We start from the raw sequence: 22,269 nt of genomic DNA, 5'->3' as shown, positions 1-22,269 counted from the left end.
GATATAGTGAAAGGGAATTTAAGTCGTGATAGTAAGTTAATTGATATGTCAGCAACAGCATTAACAGGTACATTTTAGGTGGGTACTAAATAAGTTTAAATAATACGTTTAAGGACAATAAAGGGCAAAACAGGTTTTCAGTACAGCAAAAGGGTATTAAAATTATAGGATAGAAACAGATAAAATATATTTTAGGTGGTTAATAAAGGAATGCGGGCTAAAGTTTGTTTGTTTTTATTCCATGGAACATCTTATATGTATTTTGTAATCGAAGCTGTAAGCTTGTAATTGGTATTTTAAAGTCAGGTGGTGGTTGTACCATTGTAGGTTTTTTGCTAAATTTTTCGCACTTTTGTTATTGTTTAATAATATTCATTTGAATACCAGTGCAGAACTTTACCTTGACATTTGCACTTACTGTGTCACAACTTGTATATGTCGCTATGTCATGGACATGTTGATTTTACAAACTCGCGTTAAATTCCATTGTTTATTCAACGCCCAAACTGCCTATCGCCAGCAAAGACCTTTGGACTTCCATGCAATGCGTCGTTTATCATCGTGGATATTCTCCAAGGTTAACTTCAACTCAGTTACCACTTGTGCTACGTCTCTCACAATCGACCTCTCCCCCAACTTGTCATTATTATGCTCCAACCTACCACGAAGATGTGCTAACAATTTCCACTTCATCTTTTATGTAAGTTATTCATTAATTGTCCACACCAATCCGGTCAACGCATTTTCTAATTTGGAATCTTTACCACTCGTCCAAAGTCATCATCTCTGCTAGATTTTATCTCCAGCCACGTCATCCTCCCGTTCAGATCATCTCCGTCGACGTAATCCTTTTCCTTGATTCTTTGTCATCCTCGCCCACGTCGTCTTCTCAAAACTACACCATCTAAGTCATCCACTTTCTTGGTTTTTCGTCATCGCTGTCTACGTCTGCGTCATTTTTCTGTCCAGTTCATTATTGTCTACGTCATCCTCTTGTCGAGATCATAGCCGTCTACGTTATCTTTCTATCAGATATTTCAGATTATCACCGTCTACGTGATCTTCTTGTCGAGATCATCACCGTCTACGTCATCCTCTTGTCGAAATCATCACCGTTTACGTCATCCTCTTGTCGAGATCATCACCGTTTACGTCATCCTCTTGTCGAGATCATCACCGTCTACGTCATCCTCTTTTTGAGATCATCACCGTTTTCGTCATCCTCTTGTCGAGATCATCACCGTCTACGTCATCCCCTTGTCGAGATCATCACCGTTTACGTCATCTTCTTGTCGAGATCATCACCGTTACGTCATCTTCTTGTCGAGATCATCACCGTTTACGTCATCCTCTTGTCGAGATCATCACCGTTTACGTCATCCTCTTGTCGAGATCATCACCGTTTACCTCATCCCCTTGTCGAGATCATCACCGTTTACGTCATCTTCTTGTCGAGATCATCACCGTTTACGTCATCCTCTTGTCGAGATCATCACCGTTTACGTCATCCTCTTGTCGAGATCATCACCGTTTAAGTCATCTTCTTGTCGAGATCATTGCCGTCTACGCCATCCTCTTGTCGAGATCATCGCCGTCTACATCATCCTCTTGTCGAGATCATCGCCGTCTACGTCATCCTCGTGTCGAGATCATCGCCGTCTACGTCATCCTCTTGTCCAGATCATTGCCGTCTACGTCATTTTCCTGCTTGGTTCTTCATCATAACCGTCTCCACCATCCTCTACGGTTTCATCTTTATCGTCGGTCCGCAGTGGTGCCAACGTACTTTGTCGAAATTATGGCCAAGACCTTCATTGCGTTCTTCCGCTTCCCTATGTGCATCAACTAAGTTATCAAAGTAAGTCTTGTTTTACGCATGTGTACAGCATATGTTACTATTAAACAGTAGAACAGGTAATTCAATACAACTGAGAAAGTTGATAATGCCCTGAAGCGTGTAGTGTTAGCACATTTGCTTGCTTAAAGAGTTTCATTGCTTACAAGTTGAAGCAACAATTTTGAAATCGCCTTTCAGTCAAGTTAAAGAAAAAAAAGAAAATCAATTACTGCCAAAGTCATTGGGGGAAGAAGTAAGTTAATCAATGTCATGAAATAAACTGTAGTTTACCCAGGACACTTGGTTTGTGATTGCAAGCTCGTACTTAAGTTACTTTTTCTTTAGGTGGTGTGGATTCTTTTCGTTTTTGAAACATTGTTCAGCATCAACTGCCATTCCTTGTCAGACTTGGATGCCATGAAGGTAGTTATCTCTTATTGCAAACCCCTTTCTCGTAGTCAAAAAGTTAAAATGGATTTATTACTAATCCCACTCTCTGTTCAATCTTATTTTGCTTTGGTGGTTGAGAAACAACCGGAAAGTGCAGAGCTTCTGCCGTAAGAATAATTAAATGTTAATCTTATAAAGTGCGCATGTTAATAGTAAAAATAAAATTCCATATTTATACTTTCAGATTTCGTCGTTATACCTCCTACATCCTTACCAACTTCCGTTAGTGCCTGGATTCCGCGTATCTAGTGGAATCCAGTTATTGGAACCGCACCTTACCCAACCCATTCCCACAAGCATCAACGTCCATGCGACCGCCTCCAGTCTTGACATTCCAAGTCAAGTCCGTTCTCAACCTCCTCAACTTCAAATATTATAAAGGAGTCAATGACATTGGAGTTGTCGTGCTAGTCAACACATGAATGCGGATTCTAGGCCATAACTCTAGGCTTAACCGATGGGCCTCCCATTCGTCATGTGCAGGCCCAGCGAATGGAAGGCCCAAGTTCAGTAGAAGTGCTACATGTTCAGCAAGATGCGCCTAGGGTTTAGATTACTTGTAGCACATAACTAAGGTTTAGGTTAGTTAAGATGGGCCTTGGGTCGCGCGCCGCATTTCACCTTTAGTTACGTGTTTAGATATGGCGTGGCGCGTTGTCAAATGGCTTTAGCTAAATGTAGGGCTAGACATACGATTGGACTCACCCCCTTGGTCGAGAGAGCCTAAAATCCACCGGAGATGGGTACCGGTGCAGGCGTTACTGCGGGTTCGCGAGCCAGCTGGCTAACTAGGAGAAAGGTTTTTCCCCCTCACAAACCTAAACACATCTTCCGGGTGGGTTCTCCTTTTTATTTCAGGTTGTATCTCCGTTGCTCTACGATGTTGTTCTTCCTGTTGTTGTCGGCAGTGTCGGTAAATTTGAGCGGTTAGTTGTGACGTTGTCCTCCCCCGGCACTGCCACCAGTCGTCACATTTTTATTTATTTTTCGCTTGTTAAATACTAATATAGGAAACAATGTCGTTTTCTGAAGGGACTTTTACAGACTAGCACTGAATCTTCGTGGCCCGATTAATCACGTCGCATTCGTGTTTCCCTAAGAATAATCGGCTGCGACGTGATTATGACGCCAGGATGATGACGTGCAACCTCTGTGGATTTCCCTGTTCTTTTGGCTGTTGATCCTCATCTGCAAATCTTGCGTATATTGGTCTGAACATCCGGCGAAAATCCAACCAAAATTGTCGATATTCAAATCCTGTTTAAACCGGTTTGGAGGTTCGGTAGGAGGCAGAAACCGGTATAAACCAGTTTGAAACTGGAATATTCCGGCGAAAACCCACCCAAAACCGGATTTTTCTTCAATTATTTCACCCCCCAAAATCGAAAAAACGGAAAGACTATAGCCTTAGGGTTTTTTCAAAAATCGGGTCAAAATTGTCGATATTCAAATCCGGTTTAAACCGGTTTGGAGGTTCGGTATAAGGCAGAAACCGGTATAAATCAGTTTGAAACTGGAATATTCCGGCGAAAACCCACCCAAAACCGGATTTTTCTTCAATTTTTTCACCCCCAAAAATCGAAAAAACGGAAAGGCTATAGCCTTAGGGTTTTTTCAAAAATCGGGTCAAAATTGTCGATATTCAAATCCGGTTTAAACCGGTTTGGAGGTTCGGTATCAGGCAAAAACCGGTATAAACCAGTTTGAAACTGGAATATTGCGGCAAAAACCCACCCAAAACCGGATTTTTCTTCAATTTTTTCACCCCCAAAATTCGAAAAAACGGAAAGGCTATAGCCTCAGGTTATTTTCAAAAAATCGGTTCAAAATTGTCGATATTCAAATCCGCTTTAAACCGGTTTGGAGGTTCGGTAGGAGGCAGAAACCGGTATAAACCAGTTTGAAACTGGAATATTCCGGCGAAAACCCACCCAAAACCGGATTTTTCTTCAATTTTTCACCCCCAAAAGTCGAAAAAACGTTAAGGCTATAGCAGGGGTGGCCAACCTGCGGCTCGCGAGCCGCATGCGGCTCTTTGCCTGGTTTTGTGCGGCTCTTACGTTGTTGTGGAAGTTTGGGGCCACTGCGGATTTTTTGGTTAATTTGTGGCTATGACATTTTGCTTTTAAACAAAGTTACTATCGGTCTGGCCACAAATCTTGCCCTGAAACTGCAACCTTATTAGGCAAATGGCTTGATTATGATGCCACATATTCAATTGTTGAACAATGAATGATTCCTCATTGTTTCGTACAATGCAAATAAGACACAAAGCCCCAGCAATATTTACAACAACGTGTTCAAAAATTAATAATGTTTTAATCCGTTGTTTTTCGGGTTATTACCAACGTTATTTGATGGGCAAACTGTCTATTGGTCGTGGGATTGAGTTGAGCGATTGTTGGTGTTGAATACATTAGTGACGTCGCAATGAATTTAGTTTCACCACCTTGCATTTTTGTAAAACTCGACGCCTACTTGGGGGTGTGCGCGTTAGATGGAAGTACCGCAAAGTTCAAAGCAGGGAAAATCCTTTAAGTAAAACATTTTTGTCAAGTTAGCCTTCAAAACGACAGAGAAAAAAAGATTTCAGTTCCTCACCAGACATGAATCTCACCGCTCGTTACTGATAGTAAGAGAAAAAAAGGATATTTTAATTTGTTTGTTTGTGTTTTTGGGATTCGTTAAAATGAGTGTTTGTGTGTAAGACAGTGCAAATCATTCATTGTTAAAAATGACTGGCCCATGGTCTGTAGAAGTCAAATTGTGTCATTACTATGTTTGTGTGCGACATTTAGAATAAATCTGGCTAATACAGGTCGCTCATGTTGGCCTATGTGTATAATGTGGCTCTTTGTGGTAACACAATAACAAATGTGGCTCTTAGGCATTGACCGGTTGGCCACCCCTGGGCTATAGCCTTAGGTTTTTTTTCAAAAATCGGGTCAAAATTGTCGATATTCAAATCCTGTTTAAACCGGTTTGGAGGTTCGGTAGGAGGCAGAAACCGGTATAAACCAGTTTGAAATTGGGATATTCCGGCGAAAACCCACCCAAAACCGGATTTTTCTTCAATTTTTTCTCCCCAAAATTCGAAAAACAGTTTGAGTGCTACCTGGAAGGTTTTTTGGCGGCAGATAATCCGAAGATTGTCTTTCTAAAATACAGTGTTAGTGGATTGTTGGCCAGTGGTGCAATGCGATCTTTACGTTAGTAAATAACCGATACATTAGTCAAAAATCAATGCAAGCTTCAACTGTAAGTGGGTTACTGGTTATTCACAAAAAGCTGTCAAAAACCGCGGCATGAAAGGTTTGATAAAAAGTTTGTGATAAAACTACATGTCGTCTAGTGATAAGGGATGGAATTAGAAGATTAATATATAGAAAAGCCACATTTCTAGTTTTCTAGCCATTGTTTTGTGTAGAAAAACAAGTAATACAAATCTTGATTAGCATTGTGACGTAATTTTTGTTACGCAATAATTTAAACGAGTGTAAACAGCAGACGGTATCATTGGGGAATTTTGTTTACTTGCACAGCGACGAACCAAACTCAATAACATGCAGTAATAATGTGGCACAAAAACACACGTGACACAGACTCGAAACGAAGCGGTTGTAAATACGGTAAAACACAACAACAGTACATAGAAAAAAAATATTAATAAATGAGTCGAAAAAGGTCGAAGTTTTTCAGTTGAAAAACATTTAAGTAAAACATGGTTATAACAATGACTACTAACTAACACACTTGCTATTCAGTCATTAATATGGTCATGTTTTAATTAAATAACTTGTAGTCACAGTCAGCGTTTTCAACATATGCTATGACACTTCACAGATTATAATTGCCACACAAAAACTAGCCACAAAGCTTTTTATTTGTATCATAACTGACAAATTTAACAATCACATTACATTCGTGTCAGAACTTGTTTATTCAACATCTTTTCTTAATTTTTGTGTACAAACTATTGATTGTTTTTAAGTTTCTTAACTGCTATACATGCTGCTTTATTTGGTGGCAAATAGCTTATAATTCCTTATTTGAAACGCAAAACTCTCCAAGCTTTGAAAATTACAACACTCTCACTTAAATTTGAAACATATTATAAAACCTTGTGCTTCCTTTTTATAACCAAAATAAATCATAAAGTTATAGTTTCAGCAAAATAATTGACAGCTTCTGCCTTGATTTCCAAATGACAACTAAGAAACTGTTTTTTTTCTTCTATTTAGTGCTATCGCTGCAAGCGCAATGCTTTTTGGAAATAATTGTGTTCCTTAGAAAACTTTGCATCTATTTCAGTGTTGACATCCTTTTCAAGAACCGTTTTGCCTTTGAGAGACTCATGAAAATTGCTAGCTAATTGGCTTTTCTTTTTAAAAGTTTCAGTAACTTTTCTAACAACAGGATATGCTTGGTGGTCACTACTATCTCCCCTGTAGAATGTTCATTCTTAAGAAACATTTCCTGTGAAGCAATTTAGCAGCTAATGTTTAGAGAAACAGTACATGTCCATTAGATGAATACACATGATTGCACTTGGTTGCAAATTCTGTCCACATGGTGTGTTAAGAAACCAAAACTTGAAATTGTCATCACTCAGGTATTTCAAAGTTCCTGTTGCTTCTGCAATTGTTTGTTCTACATTTAATATTGCCTGAATTTCAGTAAGGCATTTAACTTCACAGTCACAAAGCTATTTTTTCTTCGTTAGCATTCAAAACTAAAAATGAGTATTTTTTGTGGTTGCTCATTCCTGCATGACATATTTGGAATAGCAGATGTTTTTGTCCCAGTTTTCTTAACTTTTTATACAGGTTTTTATTATAAAGGTTAATCGTGACTATTCAAAGTGTTAGATGACCCTTTTTTCTTTTTCAAGGTGGTAAATGCATTTTTAATTCAAAAACTGAAGCCCACTTACAGTCATCTTAAAAATTCACGACTAACCCTGAAACAAATAAATTAAAAGATGGCAAAATAATTATTTAAATGTACTCACTGTCGAAATTAAGAATATAGCAAACGGGTTTGGTTTTGGAGCACAATAGACTCGGAACAGACAACACAACTACAGGCCGGTTCACACGCTGCGTGATTGGTGGAGCTGCGCGAGCCGCAGCACCCTGTCGTCTATTTCGCCCGGCATGTAACTTTTCCAACTGCACATGCGCACAAGTGCAAAACGTCAAGAAACGTCATGATTCGCCATGAAACTGGAGCTGCAGTTCCACCATAGATAACATATTAACGCCATAATTTTTTGAAAAAAATGCCAATCAAGGCGGAAATTATACTTATAAAAATTATACTTGAAAATAAAAAAAAGTAAGTATCATGAAAGTTATCTGTAATGTTGTGGTAGGAATATTAAGTACAAATATCTAGGGGGTGCTGCAGCTTCGCAGCACCCTAGCACGAGCCGCCCCTGAGATTCATGCAATGCTTGCATCCGGTGGAGTCCAAAAAAGTGGAGTTAAAATCAATAATGATTACATCCGCGTAAACGTGCAAATAACTTCCATCTGCTCGGCGATACCAGGTAAAGGAAACCTTTTTAGCAGGTAACATATACTTAGTGACTCTAGTTTCCCTTACTTCGCAATGTTCAATCTAATGAAGCTACTGAATTTATACATATGTTTGTTTTCAAATTGGCTCAAAATTGAAACAACCTACATTCGTAATTAGGACTCGTGAACAAATGTATAAACCGCAAATATACTCTTAATCAATTTAACAAACCACATCACATAGTTAATGCAAGATTTATTGACATACATAATAAACAAAAATCGTATGCAATGAAATAATTTGATTAGGACATTTCCATCAAACCTACTTCGCATCACGACACAAGGACAATTGGTGTATGAGTGACGTTAAAAGACAGTGAGGATTTACACATTGTTTACAAAAACAATTAACCAAAGTTTGTTAAGGCGCGAGTTTTACTGGCAGAAAAAACGATTATTTTTTAAACTGACTACTTTTTATGTGTTATTTTACCTCTTGCTTCCGCTTAACTGGTTTTGCTCAGATATCACACTTATACGGGAAGTTGTCGCTATAATCAACGTAATGAAGACGGAGATTTGCACTGGTACCAAATCGCTTGCCAGAAAAAAATGACATACGACTGTTTTTTTCGCCTGTTTGAATCACCACATGCTTCTTTAACGAATCCAATAACATTAAAACGCTTTTAACAAATCGATTAGGTTTCTCCAGTGTGGATCATTACGTGCTTTTCAAAATCACATTTAAATCAAAAACATTGTCACATTTTATGGTTTTTCACCATTGTGAGACATCATGTGTTTCTTCAGCGCTCCTGATTAATTAAATGATTTCTCACAAATGTGGCATTTGATTTTCTTTCTCCGGTGTGACTTTTCACAAACTGTACATTTGTACATACAACCAAACATACAGTTATGGCAACTTTCACAGATGGCAGGTTTGTATCAAAAGCATTTGTTCAAACAAAAAATCCACAGTCACAGCATTTGCTCTAAAGTTGATAAAGCTGCAGCAGTTTTAAGCTGTTCTGGCTTCCGATAATCAAAAAGATACATAAAAAAAATACCCTATAGTGTGAGAAAGCACAAGGACTCTAAAAGCCGACAACATCATCATTAGATTAGCATTGCCAGAAGAAGGAAAAAGATGACTTTTAAACGTCTTGAGCGCATAGCACCACATCGTTTGTCTTCTTATCTGCTCTTATGTAATCAGACTGACCTGCATTGCTTCCCCTGGTGCGAATCTGACAGATTATTTTAGAGAGGGCGTATTTACATAAGCATTAGACACAAGCAATACTGATTTTAGACACTTGGCTGTTAAAGCTTTAGGAATATGTACTGACACAAAACGCGTACAGAAATTTTAAGCCTGCGTTATCCTTGAGGATTCGTTTTTTAGTTTAATATACGACACCAACATTCTCGCTTAGACACATCAGACCCAAAGCCTATCATATGTGTTGTTTTTTTCCTATGGGGACATGCCCTCTTTTTACAAAAAGTTTCCTCTTTGTGCAATTAAAATTGCCAAGATGTCCATACTTTTTGAATGATTATGACAATAATGCCCACATCCTGCTTAATCACCAACAGATGCTTAGTTGAGTTGTGGTCATTGTTGCCGAAATTAACAATTTACAGTCAGTTAAACTTCATTCAAAAATAGATCATGATAATTGACAACGCAGAATTAGTCGAACATCTTATAAATCCGTTTTCATTGAGCCCCGAAAGAAATCTTTGATTTCCTTTTATGGATGTGTTCGTAAAGATGCAAGGAATCAATTTGTTTTTACCAATATCACATTGACTTCTGGTCAACTGTGCAATGCGGCTCTTACGTAAATGAAGAACCGAAACTTTAGTGGAAGTAAACTTATGTGGTTACTGTTGGTATTCAAAGAAAACTGACCGAAAAACGACATGAAAGGGAAGTGATTTTTTTTCGAAACGCATCTTTCAACTGGTCTGAATTGTCACGGCTTCTGATAAAACTAATTGTGGTGAAGTGATAGGGCTCTGTGGATTAGAAGATTTCACGCAGCGCTTACATCCGACAGAGTCAGTTAGAACAAATAATGATTACAGCGGCGCAAACGTGCAAACAACTTCCATCTGCTGGGCGATACGAGGTAAACAAAACCTTTTTGATTTTGCAAAGACTGCAACAGACAAGTAGTGATTTTAATTTTTCCTCATAGGGGGTGAACGTTATCAAACTGTTACCGAACGCAAGATAAAGAAAACAAATGAGATTTAGTTAATGTGTTTTGTTGGGAGAAACAGAGGTTAACGCACGTTAAACACTTCACAATTTTGCGCGTCTTGTTAGCAGATATAGTCAGAAAGCCTTGTCAGCAAAGTCTTTAAATTCGAGAAGTACTTTTGTCATATTCTTACGGATACGTGTTTAGACAAATGCTTTAGTTGTGAAAAACAAAGCACTTTTGCACAAAGATGCAACGTTAACATATCTTAGAAGCTATAGCAAGAATTTGGTTGCATGTGCTATTTTTTTCTAGATCACGGCAGTGATCTGACTTCATCACAATGCGTCTGTTATCATTAGTGCTGCATTCCTTGTGCAGACCATGTTTTCAGTTTTTCAGTGTAAGCAGCTTGTTTAATAGTCGCAGTTAGTGGTTGAACTAATTTAGTTTAGAAATATTTATGTTTTAACATGACAGTGTGTTATGTGCAGATATCTAAACAAGAATGCTAAATATTAAAGAGCTGAAAAGTACGTCTAATTGCAAGTGAAAAGTACCCGTCAGGCAGACATCGGTTGTTAAGTTTTAAACGAATTTGCCAACCCTACTGAAGTAATCGGTGTAGGTATAGGCTGCACAGAACATTGAATTAATTACGGTCGCTACGTTAGGCGTTTGAGATATGATAGCAGAAAGTGAAAATCCGTCACTCTCTAAACTAACCTGCCAGTTTCGCACAAGGGGAGGCAAATCAAGGTAAACCAGATAAGAGAAGATAGGAAGTAAAATGTGTTTGGCGCTGAAGTCAGTTTGAAGTAACTTTTTTCTTTCGTTGTACACATGGATAAGAGCAGGTGTACGTTGATGAGGTGAGGGATTGTCTTCACAAACATGCTGACAATGCTAATATAAGGATGATGTTCTCGGCTTGAGTTAAATTGAAAATCTTTATTCTTTTTTCAGCATAGGTACTTTGTGAAATTATCTTTGTAGCTGTACGGTTTTATAAAGGAAGCCAGAATAGAGGACTGCTGAGCTAATTTGGACATTTATATGCTGCAGCTTTGGAGCAAATGCTATTACATTTTTAAACATAACAATCGTGAAAGTTTACTGCAGTTTTTTTGCTCCTGTATTTACAGCATAGTATCAATACTTCAAACGAATTTGTTGTAACTGTTATTGATATTTGTAGACGATTAAGTCTGTGCAACAATAAAATTTTGATGCAACCAAGTCACGCTAAAACAATTCACATACAAATATTGCAAAAATCAGTTCTTTGAAGATCACATCAGAATGAATATGAATAAAGACCATTTAAGGAATGAAGGCAACGACTGTACAGAGACGACAAGCACTACACATCAAGATAAAAGGTTTCTTGTCAAAATGCAAACTCAATGTAAAACTGTCGCGACATGTTTCAAATGTGAAGTTTGTGAAAAGGTTTTTGCTAAAGAATACCTTCGTAAGAGGCACATGATGGCACATTTGGAAAAAAGACCTTTTCAGTGCAAAATATGCGACGTCAGATTCAAAAGAAACACCGTCATGAAAGCACACTTGGTAACACACTCAGATGAAAGACCTTATCAATGCAATGTTTGCGAAAAGGGATTTAAGAATAAAGCAGGTCTTCAAACACACTTGTCAGTGCACAACGTAGGAACACCGTTTAAATGCGATATTTGCGACAAGGGATTTAAAGGAAAGAAACACTTACAAAGACACGTATTAATTCATGGTATTAGACGACACAAGTGCGAAATCTGCGAAAAACAGTTTTCGGAAAAACAGGATTTTGAAAGGCACAAAATGATTCATACTGGTGAGAAACCTTTCCAATGTTGTTATTGTGACAAAAGATTTAATTCAACTTCCAGCAGAGGCAAACATTTAAAGATTCACACTGGAGAAAGAAAATTCAAGTGCGAAACTTGTGAGAAAACATTCACTCAATCTGGGGGCCTCACGAAACACATGATGACTCACACAGGTGAAAAACCATACAACTGTGATTACTGTGATAAATCCTTTCGATTTAAATGTTCTTTGAAAAATCACACAAGGATCCACACTGGAGAGAAACCTTATCGATGCAACATTTGTGAAAAGCGTTTTGCTGTTAATGATTCGTTAAGAAGACATGTACTGATTCACACAGGGGAAAAGCCATTTGCGTGTCAGTTTTGCGGTAAGCGATTTGGTACCAGTGCAAACCTCCATACCCATTACATTGTTCACAGCAACAATTATCCACATAAGTGTGATACCTGTGCAAAATCATTTAAGCGAAAGCAGGAGTTAAAACTACACATGAAAAGTTGTCATTGAAAAATAATCTTTCTGGACTTATTGCAATGTTTATATTTGGCATGAATGCTTCAGTTACATTAAAGAGCACGAAATCAATCAAAAATATTTTGGCTGACATTCGCACAGTTTTCTGTCGGTTTTTGTTTTTGTATGTTTGTATTGTTGTTGTATTTTCTTGACTGTTTGTTATCATAACAAACAACTTATCTTTCTTTACAACACTTTTTCTTGTATTTGTGTTGTGGTGCAAATAGTTTGAGACAAATTTTCAATTCAAATCATTCATATTTTGTTCACCATTTTTGTCAATAAATCTTGCTAAAACTGTTTTGTTTAGTTATTGATTCAATGCATTTGCAGTCAATTGTATACAGAGCGAGTCTATAAGCATTAAAATTGTATACTCCTGTAGCTGTTTAAATTTCAGTTTAGGAAAACAGGACCTTTAAAACAAATTAGTTTCTGTTAAGTCTTTCGCTGTTTTGCGTTCAATATTTTTTCCTCCCCTTTGTGCTACGATGTTTGGAAATAAACACTCGATTAACATAGTCAAACTTCTATTCCCGCAAACAATACAACTTTGTTTTACCAACTAACAATATCAGTTCAGTAATTGCTCGGACGGCCAACACGTTTGTTGCTAAAAAGAGACATAAAAAAGATTTTTTTCTACAAATATAAACATGTTTTCGTCACTATATGCATCAAATATAGAAAGTGGGTCACAAAACTCGCATAGAAAGCGTTATAGTCACCGTAAAAATTAAGGCATAATTTAAGAACATACAAAACGTTGACTAAAAGCAAAATAAAAAGGTTCAAAAGCATGCAATTAGTTTTTTTCCAAATGTTTCGGTTCATGTTTAAATCTTATTTTTCAGATTGTATTTTTAAAACTATTTTTTTAGTGTTTTGAAAGGATTGGATGTTTTGTTGAGTCACATGTGGCGAACGTTTATTCGATCAAAAGCTTACTATCTTATGTTTTTTTAATAACTTTCTACGCTGATATGCTTTGTCACACCAAATCTTCTCGTTGCTGTTAATTTGATAATGAGTAACGAGGTTTAGAACAGTTTTTTTTATTTGCTACAAATACAAAATATGTGGCGTGTGTGTTAATGCATATGTCCTTAATGATGCAAGGAAACATTTTATTTTGCAAAAGTAACATTGACAAAGATTTACTTCAGCGAGGGGCTTTCTGTGTTATAACATTTTTATCTATAATAGGTTATTTTTGCTACAAAGTTTATGTTATTCTTGAAAGTGATGCCGATTAAGAAGAATAATAGCATCTTGTATTAAACTAATAACACAAATAACCATCTCTACAAATGCTAATCTTCTCGAGACTTTTGGAATCAAATACTTAAAAGAAAGAAACGTTGCAACGTCAATGCAACTGTAACGTCTAAGGTTCTGTGACGAGATGGTTTCTTTTCTTGTTGTGTTTTACTTGATTTTTTCGCTTAAAAGATTTTTCACAAACTTCACACCTGTACGGCATCTCGTCACTATGAACGACATAGTGTATAATAAGATTTGATCTGGAGGAAAATGATTTGTCACAAATATCACATGCAAATGGTTTTTCCCCTGTGTGAATAAGTTTATGTGATTTTAGCGACCCAAGAAAACTAAATCGCTTTTCACAAATATCACATCGATATGGTCTCTCTCCGGTGTGAGTCCTTTTGTGTAATTGTAATTCCTGTTTGGAACGAACCGTTTTTGTACATTTATCACATTTAAACGGCTTTTCACCTGTGTGAGTCATCATATGCTTTTTGAGCGGTCCCGATTGAGTGAATGATTTTTCACAAATCTTGCATTTAAATTTTCTTTCTCCAGTGTGAATTCTCAAATGTTTTCCCCTGCTTGCAGTTGAATTAAATCTTTTGTCACAATATGTACACTGGTACGGTTTTTCACCAGTGTGAATAAACTCATGCCGTTTCAAGTTGTGTTTCCCGCTAAAACGTTTGTCACACAAGCTACACACGTAGGTTTTGATGCCAGTATGAACCAGCAAGTGTCTTTGTATGTTGGCATGATCTTTGTATCGTTTCTCGCATATTTTACACTTGAACGGTTTTTCATCACTGTGTATCAACAAATGTAGGTCACGGTTACCGCGTTTTTGAAGCTTTTTTCGCAAATATCGCACTTATACTGTTTCTCATCTGAGTGAACCAACATGTGTGTTTTTATGTCGCCTTTCCTTCTGAATCGTTTGTCGCATATTTCGCACTGAAAGGTTTTTCTCCGGAATGTATCAACATGTGCGACTTGCGACAGCTTTCTTGGACAAAACTCTTTTCACAAACATCACATTTGAATGGCTTCAATCCAGTTAACTGCTTGGGATTTGTTGTTTTCTTTGATACGACCTGGTCGGTAAAAGTAATGCCGCTCTCATCATAAGCTGGCTTACAGGTAGCAGTTTCCAATGTTTTTTCTTTGCTAGTTGTTGTCGCACAAAACATGATTTTGGTTGTATGCAACCTGCTCTTTTCTAACGATTTCTGCTTTTGTACAATGCAACAGATAGCCTATGGGCTATGATAAATAATGGCCAGTACTACAAGAAATACCTGCCAAGTAACAAACAGCTTTTTTGCTCAAAATAATGTAAAATTATAAACATTTGATAAAGGTAGCCTATTTCTAAATCTGACAACAATATTTTGATCACAAATGTGTCTGTATATACAACGCTTGGCGTTCCCTACTGCCATTAAAAACATCGTGTTTTACGCGCAGTGATATCCGCCAGGCAGGCAGGGTGATCTACCAGCATTTCAGGAAATCGCCAATCTATGCACTGTTGGTTCGCATGTTCCCAGGCGAAACATTTCATGGTTGTGTCACGTACGATTTTCTGATGACAATCATAAATATATATTCGGTTGTTTCAAACGGAAAACGCATGAGCAGTTTTCTTTTATTAAACTATCATAAACCTATCGTGTAATGTCATCGTTTCACAAATTTCACACTTAAATACGTCTACCAGAACAATCTTGATGTCGCATAATGTCAAATTCAAGTTTTTTTTAATCCTAAAAAGTTTGTACAAATATAAAATAAAGTAATTATTACTTAATGCGAAGAAGTGAATACATTTGTTGAAATGTTTTTTTTTGAATGCTGTCGTTTGGGCCCAAATCCTTAGTTTGTTGTATCAGACTCATTACTAACTTCGGTAACTTGCCTCTCTTCTGCCAAATTACCATTTTTTCATCAACAAGGCTTTCCGTATTTTTTTTTGGCTTGCCGACCAATGTGAGAAAATGATTTATAATATGTTCGTTTGCTAGCAGGACGCGGCATTCTTGGTTTCACTATTTCAAGTCTTGCCTAAATACACGTTTTACGTACATTAGCTCAAACTAACCCAAATTTTGCGCCAAAAACGATGTTAAGTTTAAAACCGTCTCTACAACGTTTCCGCGAATGTATGAGCAATATTTCAGCTAGGCTAATGCCGCCCACACAAACCGCTTTTTACGCTTGTAATTAAGAAACCGTCGCAGCGGATTTCATTGTAGTCAAACAGGCCGAAGTCTTTCTCTCGTTCTCATTGTCTGTGGGGGTCGGAAAGGGAGATAACAGCGGGTCAAAAATATATTTTTTTACATAATCCTTACAAAAATCGATAAAGAAAATAGCGGTTCATTTCAATTATCTATATTCATTAAAATATCGCAAAAAATAGGTGGTTTTACATTAGAACTACACTAGAAAATCATATGTACTCGTTAATAGCCGTTGGATAAAGTTCGACTGGGTTGACCTCACAATCAGGAAATTTGCAAAAATAAAACAAAAAATACTCTTCGACATTCACTATTGCAAAAATAAATGAGTATGCGTTGTTTTATCTGATAGATCTAGAAAGGTTTTGTTGTTTCCCTTCGATTTCTGCAAAAATGATTCGTTAAAGAAAAGTGAGTTTTGATTGTACTACTTGTTACTTGTTTCGACTACTGTTTTTCTTAAATGTATGTTACAAAATAATACACTCTAAAACAAATGAGTGAAATTTGAGCGAAAAATTCTGCGAGTGAAACGAAAGCTCACTTTAAACGAGTGAACAACATCACTCATTGTTTTGAGTGAATAAAAGACTAAATTAGCAAGGTTTTTGGTCTTTTATTCACTCAGTAGTTTGAGCTATTGAAAGACTGCTGGTGCTGTATGTTTGGTTCCTTTTTTGCTCACCTTTCCAGCAAAATACACATTTAAAACATCACAATATGTTCAATCGTTTATTTTCCTGGGCACAAATGAACACACCAACACAGTTATTACATCACAGCACTAAGAGAATGGACTGCACCCTTGGCTTTCATGTCCAGGCAGTTTACCTCAAAAAAGTTGTAAAATGTGGTTAATTTGGGATAATAATGAACATTAAAAACCCAAAATGAGGCAAAAAGCTTTTCAAACGCCAGTAGAATGTCACATCCAACTGGCACTGGTGTATGGTCTAAGATTAAAACAAACTGGTCGGGATCATATTTTCGTCCGACGGCGACCAAAAATGGCTGACTGAGTTCTTTTGACTTGTTCTGGGCATATTCAGCAATGTTGTTGCCTGCCTGTAAAAACATTAGAGCTAGTGGGGATGTTCGATACTGTACAACTATTTTTAACCAAGGCAAATGATAAGCCAGGGTTTGGGAAGATACTGAAAAATACATTTTAAACAAGATTTGGTTTTGCTAAAAAAAACAATTATACTTGCCTCACTGGATAATATTTACCACAGCCTTCTTATGTTTGTAAACTAACAAAGTAAACTTACCCCCAAAAAATCAATGATGGCCTTTCCTTCTGTTTTGCAGTTCAATGGAGCCAAAACAATTTGCAATGCCATAATAGCAGCCAAATTCTCTACAAAAAAGGAAGGGTTATAAAAGTTTTGCAAAAAAACAAAAAACAGGTAAATGCGTACCATCAGCATATTGGTCAGAAAACCCCTTTTCTTCCACAGCATACTTCAGAATTGGGGGCAGAACTTTTGGGCCAACATCCTTAAGCATGTTTGCATGTGGCTTCAGCCGATAATACTCTTTTAAGATCTGGTTGAATAATTTACAATATTAAAAAAGTTTGCATCTTTAAAAGCTAGACACGCAAAACATACTTACCAATTCACCTTGACCAACATCAATAAAACGTGGGTATTTCTGCAAGATATCTGATATTGAAGGATGGTCCTGTTGAATATCCAGCCTCCTGTAATCAAACGTTGCATCCATGGCACTATGTATGAGTGGAATGTTTTCTAGTGAAGGTGCGATTTGCTGAAGCCAAACAATCTAAATAATACAGATTGCAAACATTGGTTGAAATGTAATGCATAAATGCATACTTAAAAGATAAATGCATACAGATTTATGCAAACATTGGTTTAAATTTTTACCTTCTCTTTGATGGGTTGCATTTCTTCATTATCCCTCAAGTCTACAGTGCAATCTGATTCCATGGACGAACTGCTGTCACCACTTGATTTTCGCTTGGGTCCTCGCTTTTTCCTGTATGGGCAGCTTGTATCGCATTGTTTTAAGTTTGCTTTCAATACTTCCAGTATTCGTAGCAGGATCATAAAAATGTTCCTTAATATAAAGGCAAAACAAAGTTAGGTGTTGTACTAAAAGTAATTTAAAATACTTACATAGCCCTTGCAATTCCTTATTTTGCTCATCAAAGCCGGAAAACATCTTACTATTGATTTTGCAAGTTCAATTTTAAGCAGTTTGGAAGGATAACTACAAAGTAACACCACATTAAAAGCTGACTGGCAAAATTGTTTAATCATGCACTTACAGCTTTTTCTCCCCGCAATTCAGAGACACGTTGATAAGTATGTTTGTACAAATGCTGACAAAACATTTCTTGTTTGGTGTTGTGAAATGGCCATCTTTATTCAATTGATCAATGATGATGCTACCTCGTGAGTTTGCAAGTACTCTGTCTTTAAGGTCAGCAAACTGTAACCAAAAAAAAAGATAAGGCATGTTGTTACTGTTTTGTTCCAAGGCCCCAGTTACAACAACAAATATTTCTTTGTGATGTAAAAACTGGGTCAAACAAGCAAATTTTATTTTAAAGTATTATTAATACTATAATACCAAAACAGAAAAAGTACTGCTTCTTACAAAGTCTTTAGATGTTGGACTGGAAACTTCAGATTCATCCATCAAAGAAGATATAAACCGATGAATAGTCTTTCTTTGACCCACAGTATCAAAACCAATTATTTTAAATTCACTTTCATCCAGTTCTAAAAATGCTTGTCCATCAATTTTCTCCTCTGCAAAGCAATTGTTATACATATTTCATGACCACATATTGTAATTGACCAGTGTAGCTATAAGGTGCTTTTAGATTATAAGGATGCACTTTTTCAAGTTCTTCAAGCATAACACACATGTATTTTTCAGGTTTAAACAGTTCAATGGCATAGGCATAATAATGATTATTAAAACCATGTGTTTTAAACATAGAAACTAAAAATGACACTTTATTATAAGGCAATAGGAACATTTGGACAATTTTACCGAAGACAGGCCAATTTTCATTTGTGTTACGTATGGCAATGACAAAGTTACGCTTGTAGGAAATACTGCCAAAAAATTTTTGTTTGCAACAAAAACTGATGTTATATCTCCAACTTTTTGTAACAGCTGATCGGCATGTTTCAGACTGGCCACCACTTCAACACTACCAGTCCCTACTTCTATCTTTGCTTTAAACCCATTAAAGTATGTTAAGTTGAAACATTGTTGAAGTTGATGTTTGTTTGCTAAAGTTTTGGTGGCATTTTTAAAGTTGCACATGACATGAGCATGCTTGTTGAAAACATTGTGTTTGGCTTCATAGCGCATGCACGACATGAGGGACAAAGGACCAAACATTTGAATGCAAGTTGGGTAATGTACCATGTGATGATGTTTGTTTATAAGTCTTATGTCAGGAAACAGGCTTTTCAACAGGCAGTGATGCTCAAATATTAGATCTTCCAATTGCACTAACTGTCCAACTGATACTTCAGATGAAAACACAATTTCCATAATTTGTAGTAGCAGCAAAATTAAATCAAGAAGCGGACCATCTTCTGCTAGCAGGTCCCCAAAAATGAGGGGGAAATGTCGAATAAAGCACCATGTTTGAGCAGCCTTTTGTCGAAAAGCGGAGTCTGGTAGTTTTCTTAAAGTGTACTCAGCAAAGTTAGGAGAAGGCTTATCTTTTGCTTCAATTACTCCAAATTGGAAGGAAGAAAGCCTGTTGTTTATTTGGCTAACTGTTATGATTTTTTGTACAAATGCCAAGTTATGCAAAACCAGTTTTATTTCCTTTGGGACCACACCCTCCAGTAAATCATGCATTGGATCAAGTGAAAAATTTTCTGTAATATTAAAGTACTTCAAATCTGCCAAACATGATCTTCCAGCAACACCCCACTGGGGTAGAGGCCCATTTTTAACAATTAAGTCATGACCATCAGATGTCCTTAAGCGAAAATTTGACTCTTTAAAACTAGTTTGAGCATCCTCTCTGCTTGCATAACATAGTCGACAAAAATTAGTTGCTGATGGTGACTGGAAGCCAAGCATTGCATGAGCTGCAAGTGAGTCTGCAACCAACATTGTGACAGTTCCCCGTAAACATCTAGAGTTGATCAAAAGCCCTTCTTCACTTTCAAGTTCGTTAACTTCTTTAACAAATGGAGCAAGTATTTTTTTAAATCCATACTTTTTGACATCAAGAGAGTGTGCTACTGCCAATAAATATATATTTTTTATTATTATTTTTGAGTAGAATTGCATTGCAAAGGAAAGTTTTGAATAGTGTAATAAAAGAAAGCTAACTCATGCACTTTTGTTTTTGAACCAAGAGGATTAACTATCTCTACATCATCATAATACAGCTGAATTTGTAGTGCATGTGGGTCACTTGCAAAAAGGGCATGCCTTTTGTACACTTCACCATCAAAATAGGACCTTATCATACCATGTTCCTGTGAAGTTTTGTTTACACTTAGCCATGTTGCAAAATCTGTCTGTTTCATCAGTTGTTTTAAAACTTTTGTAACGGAAACATACTGAAAGGTTTCAGTTATTGAAACAGGAATATGTTTTTCCAAATCTTTGGTGTATTTTAAATCAATTCGGCTGCCCAAAGCCACTTCCGTTGGTTCAACTACTTCCAAAGATTCATTGAAAAACTTATTTTGCTTGTATATCGAGTCCATCTGATTTATAGTAGTTTTAATTTGACAAAAGACATTTTGAATAGGTTGCTTCAAATCCAGAAGAGATTGAAGGTTTTCAATTCTTTTTGTTATTGCACTTTCCATATCAAGCATACATTGCTTTAAAAATTGAACAAATATCACAATAGTGCATTCATTAATCCCTGGTTTTGATCTCATTTCCAACAGAAATTGCATCAGATTGGTCTCCAGTAGAGTTTGACTTTCATTAATGCAATTTTCATCTTCATCAGACCAACTTGTCACACTTGTGTCTATTTCTGAACTACTGCCTGGTGATATTTCATTTTGCATGTCGGTGCATAGCACATGATACTTTTTTAAATGAGATGTATAATTGCGCAGATAATTAAATGTGGAATAACATCCTTGTTGTCCACAATCAATGTGCCGAAGCTCACGGCTATGATGGAGTCTACGATGATTTGACAGTAGTTTTATGTCTTTGCAAGTAAATCCACATTTGAAAGGACAATTATAACTGTCAATGTTCATTGTTTTGTTTTATGAATATTTGAAAACTTTTGAATGAAAACAAGACCACAAAATAAATCCTAAAAACACACATAATATAAGTATAAGATAATAAAATGACTTACTTCTCATTTTCTCCTCAATACCATCGTCAATTAACTGTTTATCCTTCAGAAACAGGAGCAGCTCTTCAATGCCAAACTGTGAAATCTCTGCCTTGGACATTTTGCATGCAACGCTAGCCTATGGTGATAATGTCTAAGCCCAACTTGGCCTCGTTTGGTAATTCGCGCCACAAAACCCTTTCCCGCAGTTTTTCGCAATAGAATGGACATGTGACATAATTCAATATTATTCCTCTCGCTTGCGCCAGCCAATCACTTTGTCGGCTGCGGAGAGCGCGATTTCGAAAAGAGAGAAAGGTTCTCTCGTTTCGCCGCGAAAAAAAGGCTTGAGCGAAAATTTCACTTCTCTCCAGACGAAAGGCGGAAATTTCGCTCGCCGCGTCCCACCGAGGAGAAGAAATGAGCGAAGTTTTTTTAGAGTGTATGGTTTGTATTGTGGATAATTTTCTATTTCAAAATGCCGACTTGCAGTCAAATATAACATGGGCCTCTTTTTACCCGAACCAGCGTCACACGTAAACGGCTACCCAAAGAGTATAGAAAACATGAGTGGAACCTCTGACGTAACAACGGACTTTTTTGGGTTTTCCTTCGTCCTGCGTCACGGTTCAGTACATAGAAGTTTGTTCAACATTTTGTATTAGTTTGCTATAGATAAGTACGCAAAACGAGCCATATGTGTTTGTAATTATCATCGCATGTTTCGAATGTAGTGCGAGAGGTAGAAAAAAATTGCCAATAGCAGTATGGTGGTACTAAATGTAGTTTAGTTTCTTTTATTCGCACTCTTTTACGGACGAGATGGCGAAAAACCTTGATTTCACTTATAGTCAGCCACTGCTGATTCCAATGCATACACGCTTGCATATTAAAGAAGCAAAAAGACTCAATCCATATTACGAAACTGAAAAAAAAATGGTTTGTGGATATAAAGCGAATTAGGTCTTTGCTTAAGTTTTGTGTTTACATGCTTAAAGTTTTTACGAAAAAAAATGCAAACTTTCGTGCAAAATGACTTACATAAATAATT

At 36.8% G+C, this 22,269-nt stretch overlaps 2 protein-coding genes and 1 pseudogene across 3 annotated transcripts; 1 reads left to right on the top strand and 2 right to left on the bottom strand.

The window, feature by feature from the left end:
- Positions 1–10,484: 10,484 nt before the first annotated feature.
- Positions 10,485–12,681, top strand: LOC145215282 (uncharacterized). The gene has a single exon (XM_080083976.1). It carries the CDS (start codon positions 11,334–11,336, stop codon positions 12,369–12,371), a length of 1,038 nt encoding a protein of 345 aa, XP_079940102.1. The 5' UTR covers positions 10,485–11,333; the 3' UTR covers positions 12,372–12,681.
- A 1,086-nt stretch (positions 12,682–13,767) lies between these two features.
- Positions 13,768–14,754, bottom strand: LOC145212895 (uncharacterized; annotated as a pseudogene).
- Positions 14,755–16,630: 1,876 nt separating this feature from the next.
- LOC145215286 (uncharacterized) lies at positions 16,631–21,446 on the bottom strand. Of its 2 annotated transcripts, XM_080083979.1 has the most exons (6): positions 18,040–18,103; positions 17,788–17,980; positions 17,513–17,683; positions 17,317–17,443; positions 17,167–17,255; positions 16,631–16,960 (listed from the first exon to the last, which is right to left on the bottom strand). In XM_080083979.1, coding segments are annotated over exons 1-6 (876 nt in total). In that variant the 5' UTR covers positions 18,042–18,103; the 3' UTR covers positions 16,631–16,666. The 2 variants fall into 2 exon arrangements, with proteins under 2 accessions (XP_079940105.1, XP_079940106.1); XM_080083980.1 differs by lacking the exons at positions 16,631–16,960; positions 17,167–17,255; positions 17,317–17,443; positions 17,513–17,683 and adding exons at positions 18,192–18,355; positions 18,524–18,678; positions 21,240–21,446 and having other exon boundaries at positions 17,806–17,980; positions 18,040–18,133.
- Positions 21,447–22,269: the final 823 nt, after the last annotated feature.

This window comes from Phallusia mammillata, chromosome 2, assembly GCF_965637545.1.
Source record: "Phallusia mammillata chromosome 2, kaPhaMamm4.hap1.1, whole genome shotgun sequence".
NCBI lineage: Eukaryota > Metazoa > Chordata > Ascidiacea > Phlebobranchia > Ascidiidae > Phallusia > Phallusia mammillata.
The sequence above is the reverse complement of the archived record's forward strand: the minus strand, read 5'-3'. Positions and strand labels throughout refer to the sequence as shown.

What these genes read in the sequence shown, in the direction of transcription:
- LOC145215282 (XM_080083976.1), top strand. Translation starts at nt 11,334, where the DNA reads ATGAATATGAATAAAGACCATTTAAGGAATGAAGGCAACGACTGTACA.
- LOC145215286 (XM_080083979.1), bottom strand. An exon ending in TGCAACCCATCAAAGAGAAG is followed by an intron (nt 17,684 to 17,787) that starts GTAAAAATTTAA and finishes TGTATTATTTAG; the next exon opens with ATTGTTTGGCTTCAGCAAAT. An exon ending in CCATCATTGATTTTTTGGGG is followed by an intron (nt 16,961 to 17,166) that starts GTAAGTTTACTT and finishes ATGTTTTTACAG; the next exon opens with GCAGGCAACAACATTGCTGA.